The sequence below is a fragment of the Mobula hypostoma genome, chromosome 4, assembly GCF_963921235.1.
Source record: "Mobula hypostoma chromosome 4, sMobHyp1.1, whole genome shotgun sequence".
Classification (NCBI taxonomy): domain Eukaryota; kingdom Metazoa; phylum Chordata; class Chondrichthyes; order Myliobatiformes; family Myliobatidae; genus Mobula; species Mobula hypostoma.
Window position 1 is genome coordinate 34,650,452 of NC_086100.1, and position 15,484 is coordinate 34,665,935.

At 39.9% G+C, this 15,484-nt stretch overlaps 1 protein-coding gene across 5 annotated transcripts in view; it reads right to left on the reverse strand.

The window, feature by feature from the left end:
• vwa5b2 (von Willebrand factor A domain containing 5B2) overlaps positions 1-15,484 on the reverse strand; it is a 132,021-nt gene that overhangs the window by 66,128 nt on the left and 50,409 nt on the right. For all 5 annotated transcript variants that reach the window (XM_063045569.1, XM_063045568.1, XM_063045566.1 and 2 more), the window contains 5 exons: positions 14,253-14,429; positions 11,334-11,444; positions 10,348-10,550; positions 8,090-8,204; positions 6,779-6,964 (listed from right to left, as the gene is read on the reverse strand). In XM_063045569.1, coding sequence (XP_062901639.1) covers positions 6,779-6,964; positions 8,090-8,204; positions 10,348-10,550; positions 11,334-11,444; positions 14,253-14,429 — 792 coding nt within the window. The remainder of the gene's footprint in view (positions 1-6,778; positions 6,965-8,089; positions 8,205-10,347; positions 10,551-11,333; positions 11,445-14,252; positions 14,430-15,484) is intronic.

Sequence of the window (15,484 nt, forward strand, 5' to 3'; positions counted from 1 at the left end):
CAGGGGATGTGACATGCAAATGGTGGATCTCCAATCAAGTTGTAGCTTTCAAAGCCAACCATGACCCCCAAATACTGGTCCTCCTCTTTTTACTACATACAAGTTCAATGTGGCTTACTGGTTGTTGTATTTCACTGTTGCAAATGTAATTCACACAGGAGTTAGTTAGATATCATAAGACCATAAAATATAGGAATTAGGCTATATGGCCCATTAGGTTTGCTCTGCTATTCCATCATGGCTGATCCAATTTTCCTCTCTGCCACAATCTCCTGCCTTCTTCCCATATCCCTTCATGCCTTGACCAATCAAGAATCTATCAACCTCTGACTTAAATACTCACAAAGACTTGGCCTCCACAGCCTTCTTTACTCCCTAGATAAAGAAATTCCTCCCCATCTCCATTCTAAAAGGACACCCCTCTGGTCTGAGGCTGTGTCCTCTGGTCTTAGACTTTCCACCATAGGAAATATCCTCTCCATCAAGACCTTTCACCATTCAATAGATTTCAATTAGATCACCCATCATTCTTCTGAATTCCAAGGAATACAGGCCCAGAGCCATCAAACACTCATAATATGACAAGCCATTCAATCCTAGAATCAGGCAGCCTTCTGCAGTTTAGTATCTTTGAAATGCCATTCAAATGCATTTTGTGGAATGATGGAAACAGCTGAGCCAGGGTCCAATTCCACTTTAAGTAACTTGGCATTCACTTCTGGTGTAAGCCACTTGCTTGCCTCTTGTTAATTTACACGATATAAATCTCAAGGCTACACAGTACATGTCAAACTCATTATTATCAGATTTTTCATCAACAGGATACAGATTTTGCTTTTTTTGAAACTGCAACTTGACTTTTTATTTTTATTTCTTCCCTGTGCAGTTAATTTACTTTTGTTAGCCCAATATGCTCTTTGTATGTGTCCTACTTTGTTGCATTTTCTACAAGTTTCACTTTTAAACCTGTATTGTTCTGGTGTGTGTAACAATGATAACACAACTTGTTCAGCCAAGCAGGTTTCACCTTAGATGTTGTAGTTTCGTTCACGCTCACTTTCTGCAACTCAACTCAATTGCATCCCTGACCGCGGATTCCATTGATAAAGCAATTTCAACTGCTCTTTTCTTGTAAGATTCAATAAATTGAACAATATCTCAGTGCACCATTAAGCCCATCATTGAACTGACAATGCTCAGAAAACTTCTTCCATTCAGCCACATAAGCTGAAATGGAGTCCTGTTCCTTTCATTCTGGTTATGAAATCTAAAACGTTTTGCATCAACAATGCTTTTGGTTCTAAATCTCAAGAGAGAGAATGTCTACAAGATGGCTTTTTAGAACAGCTTGTTGTTGAGCCCACTAGGGGATCGGCTGTACTGGATTGGGTATTGTGTAATGCACCAGAGGTGACTAGAGAGATTGAGGTGAAGGAACCCTTAGGAGGCAGTGATCATAATATGATTGAGTTCACTGTGAAATTTGAGAAAGAGAAGCCGAAATCTGATATGTCGGTATTTCCGTGGAGTAAAGGAAAATTACAGTGGCATGAGGGAGGAACTGGACAAAGTTGACTGGAAAAGGACACTAGCGGGAAGGACAGCAGAGCAGCAGTGGCTGGAGTTTATGCGAGAAGTGAGGAAGGTGCAAGACAGATATATTCCAAAAAAGAAGAAATTTTCGAATGGAAAAAGGATGCAACCGTGGCTGACAAGAGAAGTCAAAGCCAAAGTTAAAGCAAAAGAGAGGGCATACAAGGAAGCAAAAATTAGTGACAAGACAGAGGATTGGGAAGTTTTTGAAAGCTTACAAAAGGAAACTAAGAAGGTCATTAAGAGGGAAAAGATGAACTATGAAAGGAAGCTAGCAAATAATATCAAGGAGGATACTAAAAGCTTTTTCAAGTATATAAAGAGTAAAAGACGGCTAAGAGTAGATATAGGACCAATAGAAAATGATGCTGGAGAAATTGTAATGGGAGATAAGGAGATGGCGGAGGAACTGAATGAGTATTTTGCATCAGTCCTTACTAAAGATGATATCAGCAGTATACCGGACACTCAAGGGTGTCAGGGAAGAGAAGTGTGCGCAGTCACAATTACGACAGAGAAAGTACTCAGGAAGCTGAATAGTCTAAGGGTAGATAAATCTGCCGGACCAAATGGAATGCGCCCTCGTGTTCTGAAGGAAGTAGCTGTGGAGATTGTGGAGGCATTAGCAATGATCTTTCAAAAGTCAATAGATTCTGGCATGGTTTTGGAGGACTGGAAGATTGCAAATGTCACTCCGCTGGGGTGAGGAAGCAAAAAGGAAATTATAGACCTGTCAGCTTGACATCGGTGGTTGGAAGTTGTTCAAGTCAATTGTCAAGGATGAGGTTACAGCGTACCTAGAGGCATATTGCAAGATAGGCAGAACTCAGCATGGTTTCCTTCAAGGAAAATCCTGCCTGACAAACCTATTACAATTTTTTGAGGAAATTACAAGTAGGCTAGACAAGGGAGATGCAGTGGATGTTGTGTATTTGGATTTCCAGAAGGCCTTTGACAAGGTACCGCACATGAGGCTGCTAAACAAGATAAGAGTCCATGTAATTATGGGAAAGTTACATATGTGGATAGGGCGTTGGCTGATTGGCAGGAAACAGAGAGTGAGAATAAAGGGATCCCATTCTGGTTGGCTGCCGGTTACCAGTCGTGTTCCACAGGGGTCCGTGTTGGGGCTGCTTCTTTTTACGTTGTACTTCAATGATTTGGATTATGGAATAGATGGCTTTGTGGCTAAGTTTGCTGACGATACAAAGATAGGTGGAGGGGCCGGTAGTGCTGAGGAAACAGAGTCTGCAGAGAGACTTGGATAGATTGGGAGAATGGGCAAAGTGGCAAATGAAATACAATGTTGGAAAGTGTATGGTCATGCACTTTGGTAGAAGAAATAAACAGGCAGACTATTATTTAAATGGGGAGAGAATTCAAAGTTCTGAGATGCAACGGGACTTGGGAGTCCTCGTGCAGGATACCCTTAAGGTTAATCTCCAGGTTGAGTCGATGGTGAAGGCGGCGAATGCAATGTTGGCATTCATTTCTAGAGGAATAGAATATAGGAACAGGGATGTGCTGTTGAGGCTCTATAAAACACTGGTAAGACCTCACTTGGAGTACTGTGTGCAGTTTTGGGTTCCTTATTTAAGAAAGAATATGCTGACATTGGAGAGGGTTCAGAGAAGATTCACTAGAATGATTCCGGGAATGAGAGGATTAACATATGAGGAATGTTTGACCACTCTTGGACTGTAATCCTTGGAGTTTAGAAGAATGAGGGGGGGACCTCATAGAAACATGTTGAATGTTGAAAGGCGTGGACAGAGTGGAAGTGGCAAAGTTGTTTCCCATGGTGGGGGAGTCTGGCACGAAAGGGCATGAATTAAGGATTGAAGGGCACCCATTCAGAACAGAGATGCAAAGAATTTTTTTTAGCCAGAGGGTGTTGAATCTGTGGAATTTGTTGCCACGGGCGGCAGTGGAGGTCAAGTGATTGGATGTATTTAAGGCAGAGATTGATAGGTATCTGAGTAGGCAGGGCATCAAAGGTTATGGTGAGAAGGCAGGGGAGTGGGACTAAATGGGGGAATAGATCAGCTTATGATAAAATGGTGGAGCGGACTCGATAGGCTGAATGGCCGACTTCTGTTCCTTTGTCTTATGGTCTAAATGTTACTACATTACTTTCACAATATCAGCAAAGCTCATTTCAGCTGGTTTGGTTGGAGCAGTTAAACTTCTAAGCAAACTATATGCCTTTTCACCAATTACACTCAGCAATATTCACACTTGCTTTTCATTGGCTATTTCATTTGCTTCAATATACAGCTCAAAATACGTCGACAGAGGGCAACTCCTCCTGGTATATCAGCAAAACAATTTAAATTCTTCTTCTAATGTTTCTATATTCCTTTCCAAGGTGGCTGGAGTCCTGTCGGAATCTATGATCTACAGCTGCACTCAAACAGTGGGTCTTCTCTGCGGCGTGTTCCCCATCCTTGGGTCTTGTCGCTTGGCTGCGTTTTCGATATCTCTAGAAGCGACCTGAAGATGGGCATCTTTGGTGTGCACCCTACTGAAGCCCTGTGGACCCAATTTCTCACCATTGTCACGAACTAAAGTGTCACAGGGAGGCAGAACATCCAGACAGCGAGTACAGCCATCGAAGATCTCTGCACTCGGGTAAACACTCTCTCCCTCTCTTGGTGGTGAGTGAGCGTTTGCTGCAGGTTCTGGAGTCTGGGGAACTCAAAATAAAAGGGGGGGGGGAGAAGAGAGAGAGAGAGAGAGAGAGAGAGAGAGAGAGAGAGAGAGACTAAGACTTGTCAAACTGTTGGAATGAAGTAGATTTTGATGGACTGTAGATCATGGTCTCTCTTTGGGGCTTTGCTGTTGCTTGTATTGTGGGTGGTGAGGGTGCTGATGCTTTCTGCTAGAATAAGTGGGGGAATTGGGAGAGGGAGGGACATGGGGGGCATGGCATGGAAGCCTGGGGGTTCTTAATTTTTTCTCTGTCATTCATTCTTTGCTTTCTTCTGTTTTGAGGATATCTGAGGAGAGGAAGAATTTCAGATTGTATATTGTATACATTTTCTGATATTAAAAGGAACCATTGAGTTGAACCATTAAATTCACTCTGTATACGTACAGCAGTTATCTCTTGTGCAATCGAATGCGTCTATCTTTCCAATGTAGCCAGCCATTTCTGTTTGTTTTAAAGTATTATTAGCATCCAGTACTCAGTGTTTATGAACCCATGAATTCCGTCCATTTTCTGCCTTTCATTCTTAATTCAACTGTCTCTCTCCCTTCTTGAAGAAACCAAGTTCGACACTTTTTTTTTACTCGACTGTTTCTCTCGTCTTGCGAAGAAAGTGTGCTACACTTCTTTTAAAAAAACTTAATCAAAAAAATCACTGCACTTTTATTAACTTTAATATCTCACTGCGCTTCAACAGGTAGTCATCTCATGTTCGTTTAAAACTTCCTTGTTGCCACTGTTATGTTTTGTAACCCCAAAACATAAAACTAATTAAAGAAAAATGGGAGCCTGGGAGAATGTGGATGCTTTGTTTTAAGTTTGAACAAGGTGCACACCTATGATGTAGTGGCATAGTGAAGTATGTCATTCACATACTTTTACATATTATCTGTAATGAATTATGTAAACAACAAAAAAGCTGAAGCAAATATATTTACAATATTACTCAAATATTACCAAAATATTAAATGCACAACAGTTTATGAGAATGATTCCGTGAAGGAAAGGGTTAATGCATGAGGAGTGTTTGATGCACTCACTGGAGTTCAGAAGAATGAAGGGGTATCTCACTGAAATCCATTGAATATTGAAAGGCTTAGATAGAGTGGATGTGGAGAGGATGCTTTCTATAGTGGATGAGTCTAGGACCAGAGAGCACAGCTCAGAATAGGGGGACATCCATTTGGAATAGAAATGGGAAGGAATTGCTTTAGTCAGGGGGTGGTGAATCTGTAGAATTCATTGCCACAGATGACAGTGAAGACCAAGTCATTGAGTGCATTTAAAGCAGAGGTTGATAGGTTTCTTGGTTAGTCAGGGGGTCAAAAGTTTTGTGGAGAAGGCAGGAGAATGGGGTTGAGAGAAATAATAAATCCGCCATATAGAATGGAGGAGCAGATTCAATGGTCCAAGTGGCACAATCCTGCTCCTGTGTTATCAATACATTTCCCATGAAGTTAGTCACTGTCATTAAAATCAGAGCGAACCTTTTATCCAAATGAGAAAATCTATATTTCTTCTGGTTCAATATCAATGTATCGGTATTCAACTTTTTAAATTAAATCTGTTTATCAAAGAAATAACTCAGAAATAGTTGTGTAGAGAAATTCATCCTAGGTCACTTTTGCTAAACACATCATCTACTCATGTGAATAATGTTTAATCTGCTTCGGTAATTAATTCCATTAACAATAAAAAAATCAGATTGCCATCAAAACATATCTTTAATCAGCAGATACCCTTAACTGAGCAGAGTTCCTGTGCTCTCAGCACTGACACAAACCACCAACTTACACAGAAAGCAGGCTGAGTACTGGTAAGAGACACATCTAATTCACAGAGCTCTCCAGCAGTTACACGCTATTAAACACACCTAGCATTTCAGATTGATTTTTTTTTTTACTTTTCTTCCAGGGACTTTTTGTAACAAGCTTTTTGGAAGGAAACATTAACCAACTCAGAAGCTGGTTCAGTTAATGTTAGATTCATGGAAGCATCCAGACCTCCTGATATTCTGATGATTGTGATTTGACTAAAATCTATTCACAAGGTCAATCTACCCTTTCTTTCCAATTTTCACAGCAAATATACTTTTCTGAATATGTATTCCTTTCCATGTCCTTCATCTCTAATCCTTTCCTCCTAATCCATCTATTATGGTCACAAGTCAGCAACCATTCCAATTTCACATGCCCGTGAAATTACCAGTAATCACCTCACCACTTTCTACAGTGAGCGAGTACATTTCCCATCACCTTTTTTCCCCGTTGCTATCTGCTCTCACCAGCACAATCCCTGACATCCCTCAGCCACTCGCTGATTTTCCCATTCTTCTTCTTCACCTGTCAGGATCTACTTGAACTAAACTTGCCTTTCTCATTATTTACTTTTTTTCTACTTGTTCACTGTCCTGAATACTGGTGCTTGCGTTCTTTTCTGGTCTGAATGTAATGAGAAGATTCAGACTAGACTTACGACATTCTTCTTCTTTTGGAATCCAGAAAGATCGTAAATGACTCCATAGCTGTTGAGATGGTCGCCTGGGTACAAAGGTCCAATTTCGATTGGAGTCAGAAGAACTTCTAAAGTATCGGGGAGATACCATTCGATGGTGATGTCACTCAAGACTGGCTCAATTGCTTTCTTTAAAGATTTAATTAGCTGATTGATAGAGAAAAAAATACATTAATATTCAGGTCCTGTTCTGTGATTTTTTTCTGATAACATAATGGGTAATCTGGCTCACTGAGCTCTCCAAATGAGGAATCATTAAAGTTTATTTGCATTTCATTCCATGCAGAACTTGAGTCTGTTAAATCTTTGGTTGAAAAGCAGTCATGTTACAGAAAGAGTCTCAATATTTCCCCTCTTTAGGATATTATTAGAGTACACTGACCATTATAATCTCTGAAAACAATTCAGCAAAATCATAAACATCTTAATTTTAGTTGGTTTGTTGCCAATATAAGTTGGAACTAAAACTGTAGCAGTATTCTGATGTTACTGAAGAGATACAAGTTATTAAATATAATGACAATAAATGAAAAAACATCTATTTTCTTCAATTTTATTTCAACTATTGCTGGGAAATTATGTCTAAATGATTACATGTGCCCTACTCTTTAGCAAGAAATTGAACCAGCAAACCTAACTGCCCAAGGCATACATGAAAAGTCAGCAGATTTTTATCCTGAGGGCAAGACAAGACAGGTTCCCACACACCTGCTTTGTTATCTTCATTTTGAAGAATTTACAAGTTCAATTAGAATTCAAGCCATTCAACTAACAGCAAGAATGTTTTAATCTGGAAGTAACATTAAATCAGACTGCCACATGAATTTGCTGGTTAATCTGAACTGGCAAAAAAACTGACCAATTATGGGCAGTTTTTTATTTAGACAATCCAGCTTTAACTAGCAATATGCCATTTTCAACACCATTTTATTTTTAAATTATTCTACTTCTGTCGAATTTCATAAACACTGAAGTAACAATGCTATTTGATATTTTCTTTACAAATTTAACATCAGTTTCACAGATAGCCTATGTATTTTGCCCGTTATTTAGTTTACACAAGACATGGGGATGAGGAAATATTGGTCTAAAGCTGACAGAGATGATTAGAAGAAGCGATGGGTTTGTAAAAGATTAATATGATAGGGTTTAGATATCAGAATTGAAGAGAAAGAACTACAACTGTTAATCAGCCAGATATTTATTGTCTGTTTTATACAGTATCAAGCCAAACTGATCTCAGCTTATGATTCAGTCTTATTGGCCACATACCTTGGGTTTTAGCTGTTCACCTTCACTGAAAGTTTCAAATGTTCCACCGGTGATCTTTGCTATTCTGTGTAGTAACCGCTTGCAAGCATTCGGACCCAGCCCATAACTGAAACATCTATTGAAATCTTCAGTTAAAATTGTGGTAATAGAAATACATAATTTTTTCTGTAATTTGTCTTTAAAACTACGATAATGAAAGCAGTTAATATTAATCATGAGCTACAAGAAATGGTTACTGAATCCCTGCATGGGCAATGGTAGTGCCTTAAACACTGCCGGCATTGTAAACTCTGCAGAGTTATGCTGCCAATTTTGCTAATGGCATTTTCCTTGGAATCAGCAGGTAAGTGCGTGACTCCTGGACGCCAGCCTAATAAATCTCCTAATAACTAGTTTTAATTTGCTTTATTGTTATAGACATTTAGTAAACAACTTTGATCTTCTCAACACGTTTCTTCCTTTTGACCAAATAACGTAAGTAGTGTTGTCAACTATTAGTACTAAAAACTAATTGGATATATAATTGGTGAATCAAACTAGTTCACTTGGGTTAATGCAAGAAAGAGAAGGCAAACTAAAGTCATATAGACTTTAGATTAACAAACTTTGATGGAAAGATTTGTACCACTTTAAACATAAAATTCTTTATAACGTGCATGTTTCTTCTTTTCACTATAATGATACAATCACGAAGAAACTTACTTACAAACAGGACCTTCCAACGATGTTAAATAGCCAATTGATATATATATTGAATTATTTTTGTGTGAACCTCCAATTCCTAAACAAGAATGACAATTTCAATAGAGGCTATTCCTAAGTGTCAACGTCAGTTCAACTGGTGGGCACCTGGGTAATGATGGGTGGACTCATTATCGTGCAGGTTGAGGATTAAAGATCAGTGTTACTGAGAATAGGTAAGAATTCCATTGGACTGGTCAAACCTAAAAGCAACAAAGATGGAACTGAGACAGAATGTTGTGAAAAAAGGCATTGTTGGTGGTGGAATGACTATCTGACCTGTAACTCCTGTCAAGTTAAACATCATACTGATGTAGCAAGGAGGTGCGCCCTTAAGCAGTTTCCAGAAAGCAGAATGGATTTGATAGTTTTGGCTTGGGGTTTGTGTTAGACAATGGGCAGCATTATGCTGATGGACTGACTGGTTCCATATGGATTGCAGGCTACCAGCAGGGAGAAGCATCTGGCCTTGTGTTTCACAACACGGAGATGAGGAGCTGAATGCACTTTGCAACTTCCCTCCCAGTTTCAGACCTGCATGGCCTCAGTCATTCGCTTAGAAAGACATGTAGCTTGCTTGCTTTTATTTTATGTCAATTTTCATATTATATTGATATTTTAATTAATTTACATGGTAATAATGCTTCAAGCAAAATCATTGTTTTTAAGAGAATAACTATTATCAATTCTTTGAATTTTGTTTGATCATCAGAAACTTATAGCAATGCTGGAAAAGTCCTTGGATAGAAGAAGCCGTCAGAAGGTCATCAAGTGGTCAATGGGCAGAGCCTCAGTGTCTGTAGCCTGATCACCATACCCACGTCACTACCCCTCATGGAACAAACACAGCGGTGATACCAGCACAGCCCTGGGGACAACAAGCTGCAAGGAAGCATGAGGTATGGGGCAGGGCCAGCATGATCTTGCCCATTGGCTTCAGCATTTCTAATATCTGGTCTGAGGAAATAACTGTTCATATAGTAATGGACAGAAGAAATTTACCCGGGGGCTGCCTGGAACCGAGGGCTTTAGTTATAAGGTGAGACTGGATAGGCTGGGTTTATTTTCACCAAAATATAAGAGGTGGGGGGGTTGATCTTAGGCCTAGAACAAGCTGCCGGAGGAGATGGTTGAGACGGATGCAATTACTGTGTTTAAAAGGAGTTTGGACAGGAAAGCCATAGAAGGACACAGGCCTAATGTAAGCAAATGGGACTAGTGTAGATAGGCATAATGATTGGCAAGGATGAGGTAGACCTGAAGAGGCCCATTTCTGCGTTGCTATGAGAGAATCTGAGAGTTGATCATGTGGAAGTGTTGGACCGCCCACATTTTCCCATGGAAAGTGACCTGTGTTTCAGATGATGTCTTCAATGGGCAGGCAGCATGCAGATAAGATGCAGTGAAATAGAAAAATAAATTCAGTAAGTACCCTTTGAAGATAAGTATAGCGATCGATCGGTAGCACAGCATTTATCTAATGGAACACAAGTACGAAAGAATCATAAGCGACGTACCTTGCTGAGGTTGCATATTTTCGAACCAGCTCTATAATTTTCCCAGCATGGCACACTGATGCATCAGTCAAAAGAAAGAGCTGTCGAGGATACCCACAAAGCACTGGTTGCTTATAAATCCAGGATAAAGCAGCAAGGATATTGGTGCTGCCCATGTCAGCTCCCATTCTCTGAATATACTCACAGGCCAATGACAGGGTCTCCTTTAAACAAATAAAAAGCTTCACTGGAGACTGCACAGAATTAATGTAAGATGAGAGTGAATTAATAATATTGCATGGCCCATAATTTAAATGCTCAATTTCAGGTTTGATTTCAAGTCAAAGGTCATGAATATTGCTCTCTTGGGGTGACATGGTAGTGTATTCATTATTGTGATGGTTTACAGTGGCAGCTGTAGGATCAGGTTTCAATTCCTGCTGCTGTCTATAAGGAGTTTGCATATTCTCCCCGTGACCGCGTAGTCCGGTGCTCCGATTTCTTCCCACATTTCCATAAGACGTACAGGTTGGGATCAGTAAGCTGTGAGCAGGCTTACGTTGCATGGCAACACTCTCGGGTTGCCTTCAGCACAGTCCCTGTACTGTACTGGGCATTGACACGAAACTACACATTTCACTGCATGTTTCAATGCACATGCAACAAATAAAAGCTAATCTTTCAAGCTTGTCATCTTGTTCGGTAGTTCAATTAGAACGTCTCAAAGTTTATGGCAGCAAGCAACTGATGATGAGTTGTTCTAACAAAAAGGGAAAATGGGTGACCGGTTTCGTCTTTCATTTCAGAAACTATTACATCCTCTCACCGGCCAGTGTGCTTCTGCAGAAATATAGGAAAAACATATCCCACCTCACCCCTCAAATAATTGCACAAAATATTACAAAATGATTTTTGAAACAGAACATTTAAAATAAATGGTTGTGCTGTTCCAACTTAAGCTGTAAACACTTAAAGGAATTGACTTATATTTACAGTTGGAAGCTTACATCACTACACAGCCGACTGGAAGAGAAGAGAGTCCTCACATTCGAGCCTAAACCAATGATATTCAGTAACGTTCCAGGAGGTAAACTTTTGATAGCAACTATCATGGCTTCCTGAAAAATAAAGCAAGATTGAAGCTGTTATTTCTTTTAGACATATTACATGCCATCATAAACACATTCTTCACTTCCTTTCTCATTGTAGCCTCTCATTTCAAAGCAGGGTAGCCAAGAAGTCCTCCACCTTCTCCACTCCTTTCCAACAGGGAATGCAGCCTGACAGTGAATATGTAATGCTTTAATACCTTGCTCAGCAAGTTTATTTTATGCTCCTTATGATCTTTCTTTCCTAATACTTGCAATTAAAATCAACCTCTTTGGGTCTTCTATACACAAATATGATATTGAACAAATCTGTAATTTGACTGATGATTATTCATCTGTCAGAAGAGTTTTGCAGTTGAAAAGTTTAACCCAAAGGAAATTGAAGGTAAAAATGAAATTTATGGTTTACACAGTAGGTGAGTTTGGACACTAAATTCAACATGCCTTTTCACCCACTTATTTTCACTCAATTTTTCTCAGTCTCAGTAATATATATATTCTCAGTGTTTAAGTTGTGGTAAACTTTAGCAAACTTTCTCCTACTTGGAAAAGTAATGGAATTATAAGACCAGAAAACCATTCGACATAGGAGCAGAATTAGGCCATTTGGCCCATTGAGTCTGCTCCACCATTTCATCATGGCTGATCCAATTTTACCTCTCAGCCCCAATCTCCTGCCTTCCTTCCATATCCTTTTGTGCCCTGACAAATCAAGAATCTATCAACCTCTGCCTTAAATATACATGAAGGCGTCCTCCACCACCGTCTGTGCAACGAATTCCACAGATTCACCACTCTCAGCCTAAAGAAATTCCTCCTCATCTTTGCTCTAAAAGGACTCCCCTCTGTTCTGAGACTGTGTCCTCTGGTCTTAGAAGTTATGGAACCTAATGGAAAATGTCATTAACAATATGGTCTATTTCCTTCATGACTTTCACAAAATTGTATGGGCAAAAGGCAGGGATATATTGAATCCCAGTACTGCAGGTATACCCCTTCAAGAATTTTCAGAGCAGATATGTTATTTTCCTTGATCAATCACAGGTTTATTCTGTTGAAAATCTAATTTACCCACTTTGCTGGTCTCCAATAAGGAATTTTAGGGAAGTCATTGTTATGGAGAATAGGAAGGAAAGCAGAGCTGAGGCCATGATATTATTGAACGACAAGAGCAGACTCAAGAGGCCTTATGGTTTCCACCTGTTAACCTTGCATGCACTGCCCTTCATAACACTGAACATCAAAACTCTGATTTTTGTGTATACATCAATCATAAATAGCCTAATTTGGAATGAGTCTCAAGTCAACATTCTGGGAGACCTGTAATAATGTTCATTGTAATTTCCTGCATGGAATGTGAGCTAATAAAAATTAATCATGTTTCACTAGCTGTACAATTCATTTATACTGTTTATCAGTTTTTAATATTTGCTGCAGTAGAGAAAGGCACAAGTATTTTGTTTACAAAACTCTTCTAACCCTGCAACCCGGTTTGCATTTGGTTCAGGCAGTGGTCTATCTGGGCCTTTAAATCGACCACTAAGGTAACACACAGTAGCTTCAACCGGAATTACTCTCAACCTGTGATGTTGCTCATAGATGAAGTAATAAAGGCTGTATAAATGGCTGACTACGAATACAACATCAATAGGATGGCGCTGGTAGTGTTGCTGCCTCACAGGTCCAGAGAACCAGCTTCATTCCTAACCCTCGATGCTGTCTGTGTGGAGTTTTCACGTTATCCCTGTGACTGTGTGGGTTTCCTCCAGGTGCTCTGGTCTCCCGTGCTGGCTGGTAAGTTAATTAGCCACTGTAAATTACCTCTAATGCAAGTGGGCAGTAGGAAAATCAGGGAGACTTGGTGAGCATGTGAAAGGAAATTAGAGGCGGGGTATGATTTGTAGGATTATTCTGGAAACTTGATAGGCCAAGTGACTTCATGAGAAATGTGAGAATATGAGAAAATATGAATTCTATATATTGGCTGGTTGAGATTGTCCATCCAAAGCTGATTTTAAGATATTCTCTCAACAACTTCATCAACACCAAAGCTAAACTAAGCCAACACTGATAATGGATGTGAAATAAAGACAGAAAATGATCCAGTTGTGATGCTGTAATTGTGTTTTTTGATGAATATACATCTAGTAGCCACTTCAATGTATGCATGCTAATTAATGCAAATATCTAATCAGCTAATCATATGGCGACAACTCAATGCACAAAAGCAGGCAAACATGGTCAAGAGGTTCAGTTGTTGCTCAAACCAAACATCAGAATGGGGAAGAAATGTGATCTAAGTGATTTTGATCGTGGAATGATTGTTGGCGTCAGATGGGGTGGATTAAGTATCGCAGAAACTGCTGATTTCCTGGGATTTTCACGCAGAACAGTCTCTAAAGTTTACAGAGAATGGTACGAAAAACAAAAACATCCAGTGAGCAGCAGTTCTGTGGGTGAAGATGCCTTGTTAACAAAAGAGGTCATAGGAGAGTGGCTAGATTGGTTCAAGCTGACAGGAAGGCAACAGAAAATCAAATAACCACGTATTACAACAGTGGTGTGCAGAAGAGCATCTCTGAATGCACAACACATTGGATGGGCTACAGCAGTAGAAGACCGCACGGGATCCATTCCTGTGGTTAATAAAGTGGCCAAGAGAGTAAAGTTTAACCCTGGCCTATATTTGACTCTAACCCTAGGCCTATGTGCAGTATTTCATTCCTCTGCTTTGACAGTAACATCAACTTAGTAGAGGCCTACATTTCCAAATGTTTCTTGACATTCAAAATTCAGACACACAAGTAAGAAACCCACTTTTATTTTCCCCATTTTAATGCCACTCATGTCACCACTTTGGTCGATCAGGAATATAATTTCCCTGGTCACGCTTCCAAAATCTGTTGGAATACTGTGGAGGTCAGGGCAGAAATTCAACATCAGCACAGGATTGAACCTGATGTCCTTATGAAAACGTTTCCGCACAAAATCAACCTGCAACGAGAAGGTACTCACTGTGAATGGACTTAGACAGTTACAATAACCTCCCTACTATATAATAAAAAAAACATAATAGTATAACAACACTTCCCTACTCATTGAGCAAATAACAACAATGAATGTGTAGCATTTTCATGTTGAAATACATTTTGTACCAACATCCTCCCACCGTTGGATAAGTGATCAGTTACCCTTCAGGAGTAGGTCGAATATTGACCTACTACCTGGTTATCTATTTAATTATCTTTTATTTAGAGATATATCACGGAGTAGGCCCTTCCAGCCCTTTGAGCTGCACCGCCCCGCTCCTCAACCCCTGAAAACCCCGATTAACCCTAACCTAATCATGGACAATTTACAATAACCAAATAACCTCCCTGATACGTCTTTGAACTGTGAGAGGAAACCAAAGGACCTGTAGAAAACCTAAGCATTCCACAGGATGTGCATAGACTCCTTACAGAGGATATTGGGATTAAACTCCAAACTCCAATGCCCCGAGCTGTAATAGTGTCATGCTAACCAGTACCCTACCATGACAGATTATGTTTAAATCTTCATTTTTATCCATAAGACCTTCCATGATCTTGTAGTTATCTACTTCTGTGTTCTCCTCCAGCCATTTTAGAATTGCCGATAACCCACATCACAAGAGACACTATGTTCTTTAATGGAAGACTGGCTACAAAGTCAGTAACCTCTCCTTGCAAGTTTCTGATCCAGCAGAGTCCCAGACCTAACGAAGCTGAAGGACTGCAGCATGATATTTGCCAGATTTCCCTATCAGACACAATTGCCTACAGCTTTGTGGTCAGAGCAGGCAAGGTGGGCCAAATGTCAAGTCTTTCAATAAGACTGAAAGGGTACAAAGGAAATTTACAAGGATGCTGCCAGGACTTGAGGATTTGGAAGTCTGAATAGCCTGTATGTTATTATTAAAGTCTGTCACGAGCCTTGTGGCCCATCAGGTTGGTGCTTATGCCAGTTTGTAAACACAAAATAATCTGCAGATGCTGGGGTCAAAGCAACACTCACAAAAAGCTGGAGGA